The following is a 19,090-nucleotide window of genomic DNA, read 5'->3' on the forward strand; positions in this document are numbered from 1 at the left end:
AGAGAAGGGGATTGGGAAGGGCAACCTCTGAGGGAGAAACATGACCCTTGGAGAAGTTGGCAGTGAAGGAGAGAAAAAAATGGGAGGAGAATTAAAGATCTCATAGAAATGGAGAAGCCACCAGCTTGCATCCTCTTTTTTTGCCACCCATGGAAACGTCTGCACTGAAGAGAACAGGGCAGAAGTGCATGCTCATAAATTTGGAATCCTGATTCTAAAATGAAGAAGAGTGGTTATCATTTTGGTTACTCAGCATGTACTGTTTTATGTTCTTTCACATTTTACAGTATTAGTCATTTTCTTTTAGCCAATTTCAAATGAATTCTTAAATACACTCTCAGTGTTATGTTCTCTCAGGTGTCAGGTTGGTTCCCGCTGAGTATTTGTGTTGCAGCTCATTTTCTCTTTCTTTCTGAAATGTGTATATGTTAATTCATTTTTTTCATCACTTGAAAAACTGACTTTTATTGACTTAACTGTCTTAGCCACTATGCTGTGTTTTAAATGAACCGATGCTTTTTTTAGTCTCTTTTGCAGTATTAAGCTGCTACCTTCATGAATTCAATAACCTTGAGCCACTTAATAATGTTAATAATTATAACAGCTAATTCTTGTTTGTCTTCAGGTTCCAGGCACTATTTGGAGTCCTTTATTTCTTATTTTTTAAAGACTTATTTATTTATTTATTTTAGAGAGAGAGAGAGCAAGAGAGTGTGGGGGGCGGAGCAGGAGGGGAGAGAGAGAATCCTCAAGCAGACTCCCCACTAAGCATGGGGCCCAGTGCAGGGCTAGAGTCCAGGACCCTGAGATTGTGACCTGATCTTAAACCAAGAGTGGGACACTTAACCGACTGTGCCACCCAAGCGCCCTGGAGTCCTTTATTTGTGTTAACTCAGTTTGCCTTTATAGCAAGCATGAGGCACAGACTATTACCCCCATTTTATACATGAGGGATTAAGTACCTTATTAAGGTAATCGCTGGTTAGTGTTTGAACCAAGGCGTCTATACAGAGTGTCTATGTTTTTTTTTTTTTTAATATTTATTCATTTGACAGAGATCACAAGTAGGCAGAGAGGCAGGCAGAGAGAGAGGGGGAAGCAGGCTCCCCACGGAGCAGAGAGCCCTATGTGGGACTCAATTCCAGGACCCTGGGATCATGACCTGAGCCGAAGGCAGAGGCTTTAACTCACTGAGCCACCCAGACACCCGAGTGTCTGTGTATTTAATCAGTACTCTGCTGCCTCAGTTACCTTTGGGTTCCATTTGTACTGTCATCTTTAAGACTAGCAATTTTATTTAAATAAAGTTTGTGTTTTGGTCAGTTCCTTGCTACTTTTGTTCATCATTGTTTCCTTAGTCCAGTGTATAGGTCTCTCATCTTTGCTTCTACTCCTAACTTCCCAAAGGTTTCTCTTCCGTTCAGTAGTTAATGGTCCTTCAAAGGTATCATCAGAACACATGTCTCAAATCCTTTCACTGATTTTCAGGCCATTTAGAATATACTCCAAAGGCTTTTTTTTTTTTTTACTTCTGAGGTCCTTCATAATCTGGCACTGGCACTTCTCTGACATAATTTCCTTTGTCTGGCTCTGCCACTGAGCTCCAGCCACACACTTTTCCATATTGCACCTAGATGCTTGCTGTGCTCGCTCTGACATCCCTTGCCACCCACAGATGTTTGGCTTAGCTCCTTTCCTTGCTTGATTTGGGTCACCTTCAAATTCCCATCTTTAACCAAGTCTTTCTGACTACCATGTCTAAATTACCAGTGCCTTCTTCACCCAGTCCTTTGTATTTATATTCATAGCACTTACTACTACTTGATGTTTTATAGTAGATATATTTTCTTATTGTCTCTTTCTTTGGATTGTAAGCTACAGTGGGGCAGGACCTTGTGGGTCTTGTTTACTCAGTGCCTAATATCTAACAGGTACTCAGTAAATTTTTGTTGAAGAAATAGAGTAAATAAATGTCTTTACTAATGTGTTAGTGCTTACTGGTAAGTGTAAATGAGTTTGAAGTTCTCATGCTCTTTCTCTCTGGAATCAGACTCTTTCATAGATGCTCCGTATCAGGGCCTTGGTGTTACTCATTTCATGGTTCCTCCCTCACAGTCCGATGAGTAAATAGTGTCCAGTTCTCTAATTGCGCTTCACTATTATGCTTCACTATTCTGAAACATACTTGGTATTGTTTCATGGTCCTGTGATTATAGTATATAGTATCTTAGGTTTCAGAAAATTGTATATTTGAGGTTTTTCAGGAACAGTTTGTGCTGCCTGAGCAACTTTTTGCTACAGCAGGTGTTTCTCAACTCTTCATTATCACCCCTGCCCTTGAATATTAAATTAAACTTTATATGAGAGACGCCTGGGTGGCTCAGTTGGTTAAATGTCCAGCTGTTGATTTCAGTTCAGGTCTTGATCTTAGGGTAGTGAGTTTAAGCCCTGTGTTGGGCTGCACACTGGGTGAGCCTAATGCTTAAAATAAATAAAATTTATATGGATTAATTTCCTAGCTCCTTAACCAGAGAAATGCTAAAGAATAAGATCATCTAAATACTAAGAAATAAAATGTTGAGCTTTGGAGGGCCTCAAACAATTGCAATGTCTGAGATACTGTTGCTTCCCCCTTTCCCTGGCCCGGTTTCAGTCTCTCTCTCTCTTTTTTTTTTTTTTAATATTTTATTTATTTATTTGACAGACAGAGATCACAAGTAGGCAGAGAGAGAGAGAGAGGAGAAGGAAGCAGGCTCTCTTCTGAGCAGAGAGCCCGATGCGGGACTCGATCCCAAGACCCTGAGATCATGACCTGAGCCGAAGGCAGAGGCTTAACCCACTGAGCCACCCAGGAGCCCCTGGTTTCAGTCTCTTTAAGAGCAGTATCCTCGGGGCTCCTGGGTGGCTCAGTGGATTAAAGCCTCTGCCTTCGGCTCAGGTTGTGATCCCAGGACCCTGGGATCCAGCCCTGCATCAGGCTCTCTGCTCAGCAGGGAGCCTGCTTCCTCCTCTCTCTCTGTGCCTGCCTCTCTGCCTACTTGTGATCTCTGTCTACCAAATAAAAAAAAAAAAAAAAAAAAGCAGTATCCTCTCCCTGTCAATTGAGAAGCCATGAGTTGTGCTCACTTTAAGTTAATCGATTTCAGATGTTTTATTTTCTTCTAAAATATCCTGAAAACTTTTTGGCCAATCTTAATAAAATATGTTGTATCATTAAGTGCTATATATGATGTTTATTTAAACATGTTAGTAAAATAAGTGACATGCCTCTCACTGTCCAACTAGGAATTTCCAGGTTTTTTTCATAATACTGTTTACCTAATACTAGTTTTTACACTGGGTGTGGAGAAAATACATTATAATTTAGAACTTTAACACCAGGGGGCCTGGGTGTCTCAGTTGGTTTAGCGGCTGACTCTTTATTTTGGCACAGGTCATGATCTCAGGGTCCTTGGATTGAGCCCCAGGTTGGGTTCCACACTCAGCCTGGAATCTGCTTGAAGATTTCTCTCTGTCTCCCCCTCATCCTTCTCTCTCACTCTCTCTCTCAAATAAATAAATCTTTTAAAAATAAATAAAACTTTAACATAAATCTTGGTATTACTCTTGATTTTGATTAAATGAAATCTTAGACCTATTCCTATATTCTGTGACAGCATTTCTAATTTCTGTTAGCTTCAGAAGTTTGGGAATTACATTTACCTTTTGTTTCAGTTACAAACCGGTGGACCATAAGCTTATTTGGCTGCCCTTACGGGAGTCATTTGAAGAACTCTTTGCCCAGACGTTTTCCAAGAAGCAAAACTTTACATTCTTGGGGCATATTCAGACCTGCTACAGGCAGAAACGGTGGCATGATCTCCTCAGACTAATGCAACATGTGCACAAGTCGGCTGTCAACAAGGATGGAAAAGAAAGTGAAACTGGTAAGAATAGGACCTGAACTGCTGGTGGGAGGCCATGAGGCTAGGGTTTAATTAGCAGAATTGAAACCAGTGACCAAAGGGTTGGTAGGATTAATAAGCATACCTGCCGACTAATAAACAAGTCTGCAGTGTTTTCCTTTAAACATCTCTGACTCTGCTCCCCTGTAAGGCAGATTTGAGGCTTGTTGTCCCATCTCCTTGTTTTTGTTTGGGTGCCTTTTTGTTTTGTTTTGGTTTTTTCGATTTTATTTTTAAGTAATCTCCACCCAAATTGGGGCTTGGACCTGCAAGCCCAAGATCACGAGTTGCATGCTCTATGGGTAGCCAGCCTGGTGCCCCTTGATTGCCTCTTGAGTAAACACCTTTCCTTGCTACATACTCAGTTGGCTTTGCTCTGTGTGCGGCACATGAACTTGGGTTTAGTTATGAAATTGTGAGCCAGCCAGGAGCTTTTTGCCAGTGGTTCATGAGCTGCCAGCTGACAAGAATTTGGTGACAAGTCTAAACATTTACTTAGGCTCTTTGTCCTAGGAATTGTCCCTGAGCCCCACCCTGACTGGATGCTGCCAGCGCTCAGAGCTTAATTTAACTCCTGTGGCAAGAAAATAGTTTTTGGTCTGGGCAAATGTGTCTTGGTGAGCTTATTTCTTCCTCCCATTTGGCTTGGTTCTCTTAGCCTCCTTGACTAGGAAGCCATTTGTTTTAGTTGGTGAAGCCCCGACTTTAGGGAGCAATCAGTGCTCACAGAAGTATTCTGGGCATCATTTGGTTTGCTGCTACAATTTTTGTTCACATCTTTGGATAAAATCAGCCACATTCTAATTGGAAATGGGAAATGACAATTTGATTCCTGAATGCAGCAGTGTTTAATTACAAACTTAGGAGAGAAAAAAAGATTTTTTTTGTAACACTGCTTGACCGTAATATTCATTAGACTCTGGATAACAATGACCAGTTAATGAATCCATAAATTATAATACCATCTTTCAATTGGATTTGTTCTGTAAGATTTTGTTTGCATCTTATTTGTGTATTTGTATATATGTTCATCTGTATTGTAAATACGAGATATTTTCTCCACTTCTGGATAGTAGTGCTAAAATTAGTTTGTAAAGGAGCACTATTTAAGTTGGCCTGAAGGAAGTGCTTATGAGAATTGGGCATTCTAAAACTCAGAAACTAATCCAAGTTTTTCAAGTTCACATGATCTGAAAAAGATTTGGTATTAAAGTTGATTTGAAGTTGTTGGTATAATTAAAATAGACATGTCATTAGAACTATCAGCATTACTTTTATTCTGCCTGAATTTAAGTCAATTAAGTTGATATAAATTTTTTTAAAAAATATGTAGCTTGGGGGGCGCCTGGGTGGCTCAGTGGTTTAAGCCGCTGCCTTCGGCTCAGGTCATGATCTCAGGGTCCTGGGATCGAGTCCCACATCGGGCTCTCTGCTCGGCAGGGAGCCTGCTTCCCTCTCACTCTCTCTGCCTGCCTCTCTGCCTACTTGTGATCTCTCTCTGTCAAATAAATAAATAAATAAATCTTTAAAAAAAAAAAAAATATGTAGCTTGGACAAAAGACTTTGTTTTTTAAAATCTTTATGGGTAATCTGAATAAAACTGTTCAGAACAAATAGATGTAAATAAGATGAAAAGGTTTACAGGTAAACTTTTCAGTAGCTTTCGAGATCTTTGGTAACCTAAAACTTTAAAATTTTTCTGAGTTAAATGATGAGTTAAGTAAATTCACTAAACATCTAGATCATTTCTAAATTAAGATAAAACATTAATTACTAAACATAAGTTTATCTGATTTTGGCCTCCTGTTACAGAGAAACTAAAGATATTTGGGTTTGCTAGTAAACGTGTTTTGTGCCATGCTGAGATAAGGCATATATTTCTAAAAATTCTTAAATGTCATAAATTCACCAATTTAAGGAGTGCCGGTACAATAAATAGTTCATAATTAGTTATTACTTAGTTTTTACTAGAAACTTAAAGTTTCTAAGAGTTAAAAGTTCTAATGCATAGAATTACTGGAAATGACAAGGGAAAGTGAGACTGGTTATTTAAGAGGGAAAATTGAAGACAAGATGTGAATGTAAAAGGAAAGTTGTAGAAGGTTTATGAGGAGGGAGTCTTTGGAAAGGAGCTGTGTGCATGATAGGCACTAAGATTATGGATATTAGTATGTGAAGTTTATTAGGGAGTGATCAACACCCAGGAAAGAGAAGAGAGTAAGAGAATAAGATTAGGCAAAAGTTGAGCAGTGATACAGTATCAAAAGAAGCCTTAGCTGACTCTCTGAGGAGTTCCAAATTTGGATTATCCTTCAGAACCATCCTAAATCGGGGCAAAATTGGGGCTGGACTTTTATAATAGTCATTGGATGTGACCACCTAGGAAGAGGGCATGCCCTTGGCAAGGCAGCTGTCTTCAGTCAGGGCAGTCCCTGATGGCGTCTCAGGGCTGAGGACTGTTGACAGTGCCCCTATAGCTTAGAGTCCTTCATTTCTGATGGAGATTCTCGTCAGCATGTCACTGCACCCACCACAAGAAATCAGACCCATGCTGTGCCCTGGTTGTCTGTGTCCTGATAAGTGTATGTTAACATGGGGGATGACAAGGAGGAAAAAGGAAGGGACTTCATAAATTTTTAAAGAATTCATCTTGTTGGAATGAGTAAGTTTTAATATCAGAAGTGCACTGGCATAAAATTGGAATTAGGTTTTCATGTTAAATGGCAGTTTCCTTAGATTATTGGTCTAGGTTTTTCTTTCTCTTTAATGTAATCTGTTTGGAAAAACAAGATTTCTACGTTTTGTCTCTGTTAAGTCCTTGATTGTTTCAGAAAGTTGAATCTTTTCAATGTTAAAAGTCCCAACCTAACAACTTTGTAATCTTCTGTATTTGCCTTTAGAATCTCTTAGTGCTGCATTGACTAAATAGGAATTAAGTTTTGTAATGACCTGTAATCCTATTTTGGCATATGCTTCAAAACTTCCTGATATTTCTGACAGAACTTCCCAAAATTCAACTTCTGAATGAAGTCTTTTTTACTAATTAGGCTTATTTGTTTGGCATGCCATTACATGGGAAGCATTGTCAAATAAATGATGATAAACCTTCTTAGGTTATAAGATTTTAATCTGTCCTGGTACAGTGTCATCGCTTGTAATTCTAATAAATAAAATGTGTGCCCCAGTAATCACCAAATTTCCCTGTCAGCTGCATTATAAAACAAACTCTGATCCGGTATTTAACCATGGCCAGTTTTGAGCTTTTTGTCATTTATAGTTGTTGTTTTACTCTAATGGTCTTGCAAATATGTTTCAGCTTCAGGCAGTTCATGGGAAGGACTTTTGACAAATACAGTTTTTGATACCTTTAAAATCATAAAACTGAACTAGATAAAAATTTGTGAAACTAACGAAAAACAGCGTTAGGTAAACTCTTTCCCAAATTGTAAAGCTCCTTCTTCTTGATGAAGTTTATTTGCTGCATGGAGATAAAGGACTTCAGCACTTCTAGTAGCTTGTCTAGTTGCTAGGTATGTCAGCTTTCCAGTGTTGCTCCAAAACAACTAAAGAAGAAACTGCTGTTTTGGTCAAGCAGAATATACATGTTAAGCCAAGTACAAGGGAATACTTCCAAGAAGGCATGAAGTTGTTTGATTCTTCAAACCCCCAAACTTCACCCTGTTTCAGCAGGAAGTAGCTGGAGCTCTTGTCATCCCAGTTCCGTCAAGAATGAATCATGATCAAAAGACAGTTGGGGGCAGGCTCCTGGGTGGCTTAGTCGGGTAAGCACCTATCTTTGCTTCAGGTCGTGATCCCACGGTCCTGGGATAGGGTCCAGGGATTGAACCCCGTGTTGGGCTCCCTGTTCAGTGAGGAGTCTGCTTCTCCCCCTGCTTATATTCTCTTACTCTTGCTCTTTCTCAAATAAATAAATAAACCAAATCTTAGGAGAAAAAAAAGACAGTGGGGATTGAGACTGGTAAGCAGGGGCTAAGGGGACGAATAATAGGTGCAGCTGCAGACGAAAACTGCAAATGCAGCATTTTAGTCAGACTTGTTTTCACTTGCCTGTAAGTGTCCCTGAAAGGGCGAATTTGTGGCCTGCTTGTCCTGAGTCTCCTCATTCTGCTGCCTCTTGAGTAAATCCTTGCTGCACACTCGGTGTCTCCGTGACTGACTTCGCTGTGCATCGGGCAGACAAACTCAGATTCCCTTACAGAGTTAGTAGAGGAGTGTGGGGAAGAATGAAGCTATACAGATTGGAGCTTTCTAGGACGTAGGGCAAAGATGACCAATTCATAAGAATTGCTGCTTTTGTGATTCTAGGCATGATTTCCATAAAAACATGGTTGGTAATATTGATGAACATGTACAACTTATTGGTCAGTAAGTCATATTTCCTTACAAAATAAGTTGTTTCCAAAAAAAAAAAAAAAAAAGACGTTGTTTCCCAAAAGCTGGATTCTACAGCCAAAGGGCTTTTGGTAGCTTAGTTATCTTCTCTGTCTTTCCTCACCCATAATATGGGGCTAAGGATACCTGTTTCAAAGGGCTGTGGTGAGGGGTGAAAGAATTAACTAATGTGCACACGCACAGAGATGAACTGATTACTATAGTGGCTGGCGTATAACATTATATAAGTACTTGGATTTATTTTTTTCTACATCTAAGATCTTTGATTTTTATGTGAGGTTTATTATTTTTTTTGTTGTTGTTTTTGTTTAAGCTCTGTGTATTACAACCTAAAATGTATGTTAAGTTCTTGGCTTTATTCTTTTTTAGGGTTACTCCTAAAAGAGAAGTGGGAAGCATTTGGTCTTAGACTCAACCATGCTCAACAACAGATGAAAATGACTGAAAATGCTCTATTGTTTGCATTTGTAGAGGTATTTTGTTTCATTTATTTAGGTTAAAAGAATGTTGATTTGATACAAAATGCAAGTTTAGGCTGGCTACTATTTTGTATTCTCTTTATGTTGATATTTTTAGTGCTTGGTGTTTAAGACTTAAACACTAATGAAATAATGCTTCAGGGGAATGATTTCTGAAAAATGTCCTTTATAGAAATTATAAGGCCTTGATGAGCACCATTATTTTTAAAGTTGCAGGTGAGGACAACTAGTGAACTCGGTTGTATGACGAGGGTTTTGAGGGCAGGGTATAGATTTGGATCTATTCACTTCAAGTCTGGGAAGAACCGGCTCAATTAAATTTTCATGACTTAAGCTTTTTAAATTCTTATTTAAAAAAAATTGTTTCTGTGACACACTTTACACCATAAAAGGAGGTAGGACTCTTGTTTGAGGTGGTGTTTTGGTGAGCGAGAAGGTCACTTGATCGTGTACATCCTTGTAGGAAATTGGTTATCAGTGCTTAATGTTAATAGGATTATTTTTAAAATAACCAATTAGGATGTCAAGTGCTCTCAAAATAGGGTTTATACCTATTTCATGACTTGGCATTACACTGGAGTTCAATACATTTGTTCTGTTTTATTGTTTTCAATTAAATTTTTAGAAGCTTCTGGTAGGATCATCATGAAAGCATAAGTATAAAGCCACTTAATAATAAAACAATTTAGGTTTTGATATGTCAGTGAGTGGATTTTAAGATTTATTTTTCAGTGCTATCGGAAATAGAATTTGAAGAGCTAAATCAGTGAAGAGGAGGAAAGGTTTATTTTGATATTCTCCAGCAAATGTGAAAGACCATGTATTACAACAACTGCAGTCTCCTGATTTAGTCTTTTATCTCCCCTTTGCATACTCCTCACCTGACCCTGTATTTATTTTGGGTGCTTTTAATAACCAGTCGGGTACTGATAAATGTCGGACTACATTGTAAGGTTAGTTACCTGACCGTCTAGCTACTGAGATGGTTTAGTTTGTTGCATCCCTCTATTAGGCTCAAATATACTTCCTTGCCCCTCTGGACATTTAAAAATGGTTGACTTGGCCTTAGCTCTTACAACAAGCTGGTGGCCATTTGCATTTAGGGTGAAAGCTCATCAAGCACAAAAGGTTTGAGCTCACTTCTTGTTTCTAACCCTGCTTACGTAACTGCTCTTGGTGGGTGTATCATTTGCAATGGATTTTTAATAGTTTACTTTCTCTTCTTTTAGGGTACGCTAGCTCAAGCCATAAAGAAAGGAGAGTGGATCTTGTTGGATGAGATTAATCTGGCTGCTCCAGAAACATTAGAATGTCTCAGTGGTTTACTTGAAGGCTCCTCTGGCTCCCTGGTGTTGCTGGATCGAGGAGACACAGGTACCACTTGATCCCATTAAGGTTGACTTGGTCCTAGGCCTTTTGGCCTTTTTAGAGTAAGATTCTTTTGGTTAGGTAGATTATGTAGTCCTCCCAGTGTTCATTCCATAGTACTAATTTTCTGCTAAGTTAGGTGGCATGGGGAATGCAAAGAATAAGAATTTAAATTATTTGGGTAGTAGGTAATAGACATGCACACTGAGCGACAAAATATATGCTGGTGAATAGGTAATAAAACATAAATAGTAATAAACAACCATACCTTCAAAGATAGTGGAAGGGGAGTGTAAGATTAAGTTGGTACATAGGTCTGGAAATTGGTTTCAGTGGGGTTTCACGAAAAGTAAGGATGGTTTGAGCAGCCAGCACCAGCACTGCTGAGTCGGAGGCAGGATTTCCTGGCCTGAGGTTCTGTGGCGTTAGATAGTCTTCCCCAGGCACCTGTGGCTGATTACTTGCTATTACCAGTTGAGAATTTATAATTTTCTCCTAACAGAACCACTGGTTCGGCATCCTGACTTCCGTTTATTTGCGTGCATGAACCCAGCAACAGATGTGGGCAAAAGAAATCTCCCACCAGGAATAAGAAACAGGTGAGGGGACATGGCCTGATTCCTGGGGATTTCTTTTTTTCTTTTTTTTTTTAAAGTTCTCTTTATTGATGGATTGGTAATATTAACATAACCAAACCTCATAACAATGCTTGAAATTTCTTGATCTCTGATAAGAGGAATCCTTCCCTGTTTGTCATATTCCTGTACTTTCTCTAGGTGGTAGGACTGCAGAGGACTGCAGAACAGGAGAGTTTCTTCCTTTGGGTTGTTTGTATGACACTTAATGGCTCACAGATATTATAGAAAATTAAGTTTTTTCCTCCTTCGAATAACTTTATAGCTACCAGAAAAACCTTCAAATACTGATAAAACAGTATAACATTTAACAGTATAAGTGCATTTTAGGAACTGAATCCTCTTGGATGAGGCCAGTGGTTTGTAAAAGGCCTTTTAATTTTCAGTGTTCATTAAACACTGACTGACACCAACAAGCTATTTTGTTGGTATTTTATGTTTGTAGCATTTGGAAAAAAAGATAATGATCTTATTTATGTTGGTGACCTTTTGTTGAATATTGAGTTTTAAAACAGTGCTAAAATATTTTAAGATTCCTACCCCCGCATTTTAAGAGTAATAAAACCTTTTTAGGAAAATTTTATAAATTAGAGGCATTGTATTTTCTTTGCTCCAATGATTTTATTTTTCATGATGAGGGTGCTTTTTGTTGCATATTTTTTTTTGTCACATGCTGTTATAATAACACCTCTGAAAGTAAGGATAAATGTCTTCTTTTATTTCATTGTGGTCAGTTTTTATCTAGATGAAAGGCTTTCATATTTTATAAGCAATTAAAATGAGTTACATAATTTCTTGTGTTTTGTATTTTTTTTAAGGATTTTATTTGAGTGCACACTTGTGAGAGAGAGGGAGAGGAAAAGAGAGAAAGAGAAAACAAGCCAGGGCGGAGAGGCAGAGGGAGAGGGGAAAAGCCGGCTCCCCACTGAGCAGGGAGCTTGGTGAGGGGATGAGGGGTTTGATCTCAAGACTCTGGGATCATGACCTGAGCCAAAGGCAGATGCTTAACTGGCTGAGTCACCCAGGTGCCCCTTGTGTGTGTGTGTGTTTTAAAGATTTTATTTATTTATTTGACAGAGATCACAAGCAGGCAGAGAGGCAGGTGGTGGGGGGGTTGTGAAGCAGGCTCCCCGCCGAGGAGAGAGCCCAATGAGGGGCTCTATCCCAGGACCCGGAGATCATGACCTGAGCCGAAGGCAGAGGTTCAACCCACTGAGCCACCCAGGCGCCCCTGTGTTTTGTATTTTTTTATTGTCAGAATAGCTATATTAACTTCCTAAAAAGTTATTATTTAATAATCATTGTCTTACAGGTTCACAGAACTTTATGTAGAAGAATTGGAAAGTAAAGAAGATTTACAAATTCTTATTGTGGATTATCTGAAAGGACTGAGTGTGAATAAGACCACAGTGCAAGGAGTCATCAAGTAGGTTCTCTTTGGTTTCTCTTCACAAACTTTTCACCTGAACATGCGTGCCTAATGTACATGTATTATTCCTTTTTGCTTCTGACTGGAGAAGGATTATCATTAAGGTTTCTATTTTAAAGTATGAACTCCCATGGATTTTCCTAATGAAGCTACATTGAAAGCTTAAGACTTATCATCGATGAGAATATGTAAACCATTAGATAATGCTCTCCTAATTACTTCTGTATTCATAGCTAGGAGTTTATATCCCCAGAATGTAAATGACTTATATTTTCATTTTTTATTTTTTTAATTTCATTTTATTTTTTCAGTGTGCCAAGGTTCATTGTTTATATACCACACCCAGTGCTCCATGCAATAAATGTCCTCCTTAATACACCAGGCTCACCCTATTTTGCTCTGTCTTGATGAAATCCGACTTTTTGCAATTTGCATGTTGGTTATGTGGGATGCAGGGAGGAAGAGGTTGATACAGTGAGTGACTGGGGTTTAGAATTAATTGAGGCTTAGCTGAATAAAGTACAAATTGGCCATGTGGCTTGCTGCTTTCTTGAGCCTTGCCTTTTCTTTCTTTCTTTTTTTTCTTCCTCCCTCCCTTCCTCCCATCCTTCCTTCCTTCCTTATAAGAATGCATTTTCTAAACTGCAAAGCATTTTATTTATTTATTTTTTTAAGATTTTATTTATTTGTCAGAGAGTGTGCCTCCACAAGCAGGGGAGAGACAGGCTCCCTTTGAGCAAGGAACCTGATGCAGGACTCGATCCTGGGACCCTGGGATTATGATCTGAGCCAAAGGCAGAAGCTTAACTGACTGACCCACCCAGGCATTCTTCTTCTTCTGTTTTTTTTTGTTATTAATATCTGCTTTTGTTTATTTATTTAGTTTAAATTTTTTTAATTAACATATAATGTATTATTAGCCCCAGGGGTATAGGTCTGTGAATCGTCAGGCTTACACATTTCACAGCACTCCCCATAGCACATACCCTCCCTAATGTCCATAACACAACCACCCTCTCCCCACCTCCCCGCACTGCAGCAACCCTCAGTTTGTTTTGTGAGATTAAGAGTCTCCTATGGTTTGTCTCCCTCCCGATACCGTCTTGTTTCATTTTTTCCTTCCCTACCCCCCAAACCCCCGATGTTGCCTCTCAAATTCCTCATATCAGGGAGATCATATGGTAATTGTCTTTCTCTGATTGACTTATTTCACTCAGCACAATACCCTCTAGTTCCATCCACATCGTTGCAAATGGCAAGATTTCATTTCTTTTGATGGCTGCATAGTATTCCATTGTGTGTATATACCACTTCTTTATCCATTCATCTGTTGATGGACATCTAGGTTCTTTCCATAGTTTGGCCATTGTGGACATTGCTGCTATAAACATTTGGGTGCATGTGCCCCTTTGGATCACTACAATTGTATCTTTAGGGCAAATACCCAGTAGTGTGATTGCTGGGTCATCATAGCTCTGTTTTCAGCTTTTTTTGAGGAACCTCCATGCTGTTTTCCAGAGTGGCTGCACCAGCTTGCATTCCCACCAGGAGTGTAGGAGGGTTCCCCTTTCTCCGCATCCTCACCTGTATCTGTCGTTTCCTGACTTGTTGATTTAGCCATTTTGACTGGTGTGAGGTGGTATCTCATTGTGGTTTTGATTTGTAGTTTCCTGAGGCCTAGTGATATGGAAGACTTTTTCATGTGTCTGTTGGTCATCTGGATGTCTTCCTTGCAGAAATGTCTGCTCATGTCCTCTGCCAGGCATCCTTCTTGAGCCTCTCTTTCCGTTTCTGTTTTTGTTTCTTATGCCATGTGGAAAGAGCACAGTCTTAAAATCAGACAACCTGAATTCTAGCACGGGCTCTGTCAAAAACAAATTCTGTCATTCTGGGCACTTCACTTAGTCAGTTTTGTCTGTGTTGTGTAGAAAGAACTATACAAGCTTCTGAAATAGGATCATATTAATGTTTTACTTTGCATTTTCTGGTTTGTTACCCTTTTTTTGTTCAAATAATTATTGAGTTGCCGAGGTGCTAGGGATACAGCTATAAATAAGATAAATATAAATAATCTCCTCATGGAGCCTTTAAAAATTCAGGAGGTGAAGATAACCAATAAATAAGGAGATACACACTATAATTTTTTTGAAGTGACTATAACCTTAAGATTTTATTGTCTTCATAAAACAACAAAATATGGGGATGCCTGGGTGGCTCAGTTGGTTGGGCGGCTGCCTTCGGCTCAGGTCATGATCCCAGCGTCCTGGAATCAAGTCCCACATTGGGCTCCTTGCTCAGCAGGGAGCCTGCTTCTCCCCTGCTTGTGGAGGTACACTCTGACAAATAAAATCTGCCTGCCATTCTGTCTGCCTGTGCTCTCTCTCTCTCTCTCTCTCTATCTCTGACAAATAAATAAATAAATAAACTTAAAAAAAAAAATAGGAAGCTTGGCCCTTGGATCACTTGGCCCTTTCTCTTTTTAACTCCCAGTTCAAAATGCTTACATCCAATAGCCAGCATTCTCTTAGATCTGCAGTTGGGCTCAACACATTCAAGCCTCAGCACAATCTTCTTTGTAGTTTTAGCCTTTTTTCAGAAAATTGACATAGCCACTCTGCTTCATTTCATAATGCTGCTTTCCCTGTGCATAAGGAGAATCTTTGCCTTTCTTGTACACTGTCACTTTGTGGGGTTAGTGCTTGTCATACTTCTTACAGAAATTCTGGTGGGTTTTAGGAATTTTCACCATGTTTGTAAGAGCGCTATTAGCACAGAAAGCAGGAGAAACACAATTTTAGGTTATGGTAAGTATAGGAAAATAACACATAAAGCAAAATGGGGATTAGAAAATACAGGCTTGAAGCCTTTTTTTTTTTTTTTTTTTTTTTAAAGATTTTATTTATTTGAGAGAGGGAACAAGGAGGGAGAGAGAGAAGCAGACTCCCCACTGAACAGGGAGCCTGATGCAGGACTTGATCCCAGAACCCTGGGATCATGAGCTGAAGTCAGGCACTTAACCAACTGAGCCACACAGGAGCCCCCGTTGGAGCCCTATTTTAAATAGAATAGTTAAGGAGGCATTTGTAAAAATGCTTTGGAATGGTTTACCAATACCACATCCTAAAATTAGAACACTTTTGTTAGCCAAGAATGTTTGGACAAAAGTATAAATATGTGTGGTTAGAATTTAAAACAGACTAGATAAAGCAGAGACTCTTAAAAAATGCCATAGTATAAGTAGTAAGTGTTCCATTTGTAATAACCCATTCCTAGAATGTAGATTCTTTCTACAAAAGAAAGAACGTGGGGGCACCTGGGTGGCTCAGTTGGTTAAGCCACTGCCTTCGGCTCAGGTGATGATCCTGGAGTCCCAGGATCAAGTCCCACATCAGGGTCCAGTTCCACGGGGAGTCTGCTTCTCCCTCTGACCTTCTCCCCTCTCATGCTCGCTCTCTCTCTCTCTCAAATAAATAAAATCCTTTAAAAAAAAAGAAAAGTGTAGCAGGATTGCAAAGAGTCAAGTCAAATCTTATTATTTGGGCAAGAACTTGGATTTCATCTGTGACACACATTTGGTTACTCTTTTTTTTTTTAAGATTTTATTTATTTATTTGACAGAGATCACAAGTAGGCAGAGAGGCAGGCAGAGAGGGAGAGAGGAGGAAGCAGGCTCCCTGCTGAGCAGAGAGCCGGATGCAGGGCTGGATCCCAGGACCCTGAGATCATGACCTGCGCTGAAGGCAGAGGCTTTAACCCACTGAGCCACCCAGGTGCCCCTCACATTTGGTCACCCTTGATCTTGTGTAGCTGATCATGAATTTAAGGAAGTTTTAAATTTCTTGCATTTCATGTTTAAGTCTGAAGCTTATTTCGTCTTGTCATCTTCTAGATTACTAAAGTGTGGTAATGGTAACAGTAACAGTCACCATATTTTCACATTGTGTAACATTTTGTCATTGTTGATTATGGCCATACCTATGACCTTTCAAATACCATGATTTTGTTCTGTGTGCTTCTCTGTCAGTATTAGATTACACCAGGACTTTATTTCCCTATTGTATTGGAGCAGACTTTGGAACACTGTGTTTAGACTCTGTGTGTGTGTGTTTGTGTGTGTGTGTGTATTTTTTTTTTTTTAAGATTTATTTTAGAGTGCATGGGGATGGGGGTTGGAGGGGTAGAGGAGGAGGAAGAGAGAATTTCAAGGCGTCTCCCCTCTGAGCACAGACCCTGATATGGGGCTTGATTCCACCACCCTGAGATAATGACCTGAGCCAAAATCAACAGTTGGATGCTTAACCAACTGAGCCACCCCTGGACTCTATATTCTTACTAAGGGCTTCTCTTATCTTACTGTCTTTTGTTAAGAATCTCTTGTTTTGGGGCACGGAGGTGGCTCGGTGTGTTGAGGCCTCTGCCTTCAGCTCGGGTCGTGGTCCCCTGGTCCTGAGATCGAGCTCCGAGTCGAGTCGAGCTCTCTGCTCAGGAGGGAGCCTGCTTCCTTCTCTCTCTCTCTGCCTGCCTCTCTGCCACTTGTGATCTCTGTCTGTCAAATAGATAAATAAAATCTTAAAAAAAAAAAAAGAATTTGATGTTTTTCACCTCTCTGCTCTTTTCGTCCTAAAGGAAATTGATAGATCCTTCTTTTAAAAGAGCCTGAGTGTATGAAAACTAAATTCTTTTAAAAAAGATTTTATTTGTTTGAGAGCGAGAGACAGAGAAAGGAGAGGGAGGAGCAGACTCCCTGCTAAGCAGGAAGCCCTGAAAAATAGATTCAAAAGCAAATGTCTGAGAGGTTTTGATGAATGCTCTAGGAAGTCGTATGTCAGCTTAACTATCTAATTCTATAAAAATGACGGGGTGCCTGGGTGGCTTAGTTGTTAAGTGTCTGCCTTCAGCTCAGCTCATGATGCTGCCTGTGGTCCTGGGGTCCAGGGATGCCCCCTCACAATGGGCTCCCTGCTTGGCGGGAGGCCTGGTTCTCCCTCTCCCACTCCCCCTCTGCTTGTGTTCTGTCTCTCACTGTGTCTCTATGAAATAAATAAATAAAATCTTTCTTTAAAAAGATTTTAAAAAATGGCTTTTGGGCCTTGTGTCAAAAATGGGAATAATGGTAGAATAGTGAATGCTTGTTAGTTAACAAAGTCATTTGAACTCTGTCCTTTTTGTAGCTTGTACACAGCTCTACGGAAAGACTCTGGGACAAAATTGGTGGATGGAACTGGCCATAGACCTCACTACAGCCTTCGGACTCTTTGCAGAGCTCTGCGATTTGCAGCTTCCAATCCATGTAGCAACATCCAGCGCTCGCTCTATGAGGTCTTTCTAAATTCTGTACTTGAAGGGGAGCTTGGTGGATGGGCTCACTATTGGATGGGAGGGAGTGGTGATGCAAATGCCAGGTTTGCCTGTGTTCCATTTAGTCAGCTCAGCCCAGAACATACCAGAGTGACCTTGCCCTTTTTCTACCATCGTATCTATCACATTTAAAAGTTGTTCTGGGAACCAGCACCACCTGAGAGGTTCAATTTTGTTCCTGAAATAAGTTGACCTGTTATTGCAGAAGGGTAATTAGTTTTATGCGTATTTGGTTTTTTTCCTAGGGATTTTGTTTGGGTTTCTTAACACAGCTTGACAGAGCATCACACCCAATAGTTCAGAAGCTCATTTGTCAGCACATTGTCTCTGGCAATGTAAAAAGTCTGCTGAAGCAGGTATGTTGTTTGATTTCTTGACTTACCATAAGTAAAAGGCTGAATTATCAAAATTTCTTTTTTTCTTTTAAACAAAACTTGTTTCTAATTATAAAAGTAATCCATTTGTTCCAAAACATTAGGTGGTGTCTTAGATGGTGAAAATTCCCAATGATCCTACCCCCACTCTTTAGAGATTTAAACCTTATGCCTTTCCACCTACATTATATATATATATATTGTTATATATTCAAATTATGACAGTGTGTGTATTGATTTATCAAAGCAAATTCTTTCTTATTTATTTTAATTCCGGTATATTTAATATACATTGTTACATTAGTTTCATGTATGCAACAATATAGTGATTCAGCAAATCTGTATGTTAGTAGTTGCTGAAGTTAAGTTAATTCCCATTGCTTGTTTGACAGTCTCCTCACCCACCTTCCCTCTGGTAACCATCAGTTTATTCTCTATTGTTAAGAGTCTGTTTTTTGGTTTGTCTTTTTTTTTTCTTTGTTCATTTTTGTTTCTTAAATTCCACATATGTGTGAAATCATATAGTATTTCTTTTCCTGACTAACTTATTTCACTTAGCAAGGGCAAATTCTAATATATATATCTAATATAAATGACTCAAAACGAACCATCTCATAATACTGTTGTCTAGCTTCCTTTCTTAGGCTCACTATATCCTATATTTTTGTGTCTGTACCAGATATCACTGTGACATTGTTTCTAATGGTTACATAGAATTTTGTCGCTTACACCGTCGTTTGTGTACACACTTCCCATCTGACTGATGGTTGGGCATTTTTTTTTTCTTATTGAACACAACTATCATTTCAGTTTGACAAAGGAAATTCTAGAATAACATGGGAGTGAAAGATGCTGAGAAAGTGGTTTACCAACTAATAGGCTTGTTTTTATGTTGATTCCTTAACTCTTTTTTTTTTTTTTTTTTTTTGATTCCTTAACTCTTAAGGAAGAAAGTACCTTATTAGGGACTTAGGATTACTTTGGATTCACCATCCAGAATGGGGCAGCATTCTTGGTGATAACCTCTTTTCCTTCTTTACACCCCTCTCTGAAAGAATGTCATAGTTATCATGGGACTGTCGGTTATTTC

At 39.3% G+C, this 19,090-nt stretch overlaps 1 protein-coding gene and 1 pseudogene across 2 annotated transcripts in view; one reads left to right on the forward strand and one right to left on the reverse strand.

Moving 5' to 3' along the window:
- MDN1 (midasin AAA ATPase 1) overlaps positions 1-19,090 on the forward strand; it is a 170,964-nt gene that overhangs the window by 45,788 nt on the left and 106,086 nt on the right. For both annotated transcript variants that reach the window (XM_046004659.1, XM_046004660.1), the window contains exons 16-22: positions 3,715-3,926; positions 8,727-8,830; positions 10,066-10,210; positions 10,707-10,803; positions 12,152-12,265; positions 17,440-17,587; positions 17,872-17,982. In XM_046004659.1, coding sequence (XP_045860615.1) covers positions 3,715-3,926; positions 8,727-8,830; positions 10,066-10,210; positions 10,707-10,803; positions 12,152-12,265; positions 17,440-17,587; positions 17,872-17,982 — 931 coding nt within the window. The remainder of the gene's footprint in view (positions 1-3,714; positions 3,927-8,726; positions 8,831-10,065; positions 10,211-10,706; positions 10,804-12,151; positions 12,266-17,439; positions 17,588-17,871; positions 17,983-19,090) is intronic.
- On the reverse strand, positions 12,431-15,017 carry LOC123941522 (annotated as a pseudogene).

Source organism: Meles meles, chromosome 5 (assembly GCF_922984935.1).
Source record: "Meles meles chromosome 5, mMelMel3.1 paternal haplotype, whole genome shotgun sequence".
Lineage (NCBI taxonomy): Eukaryota > Metazoa > Chordata > Mammalia > Carnivora > Mustelidae > Meles > Meles meles.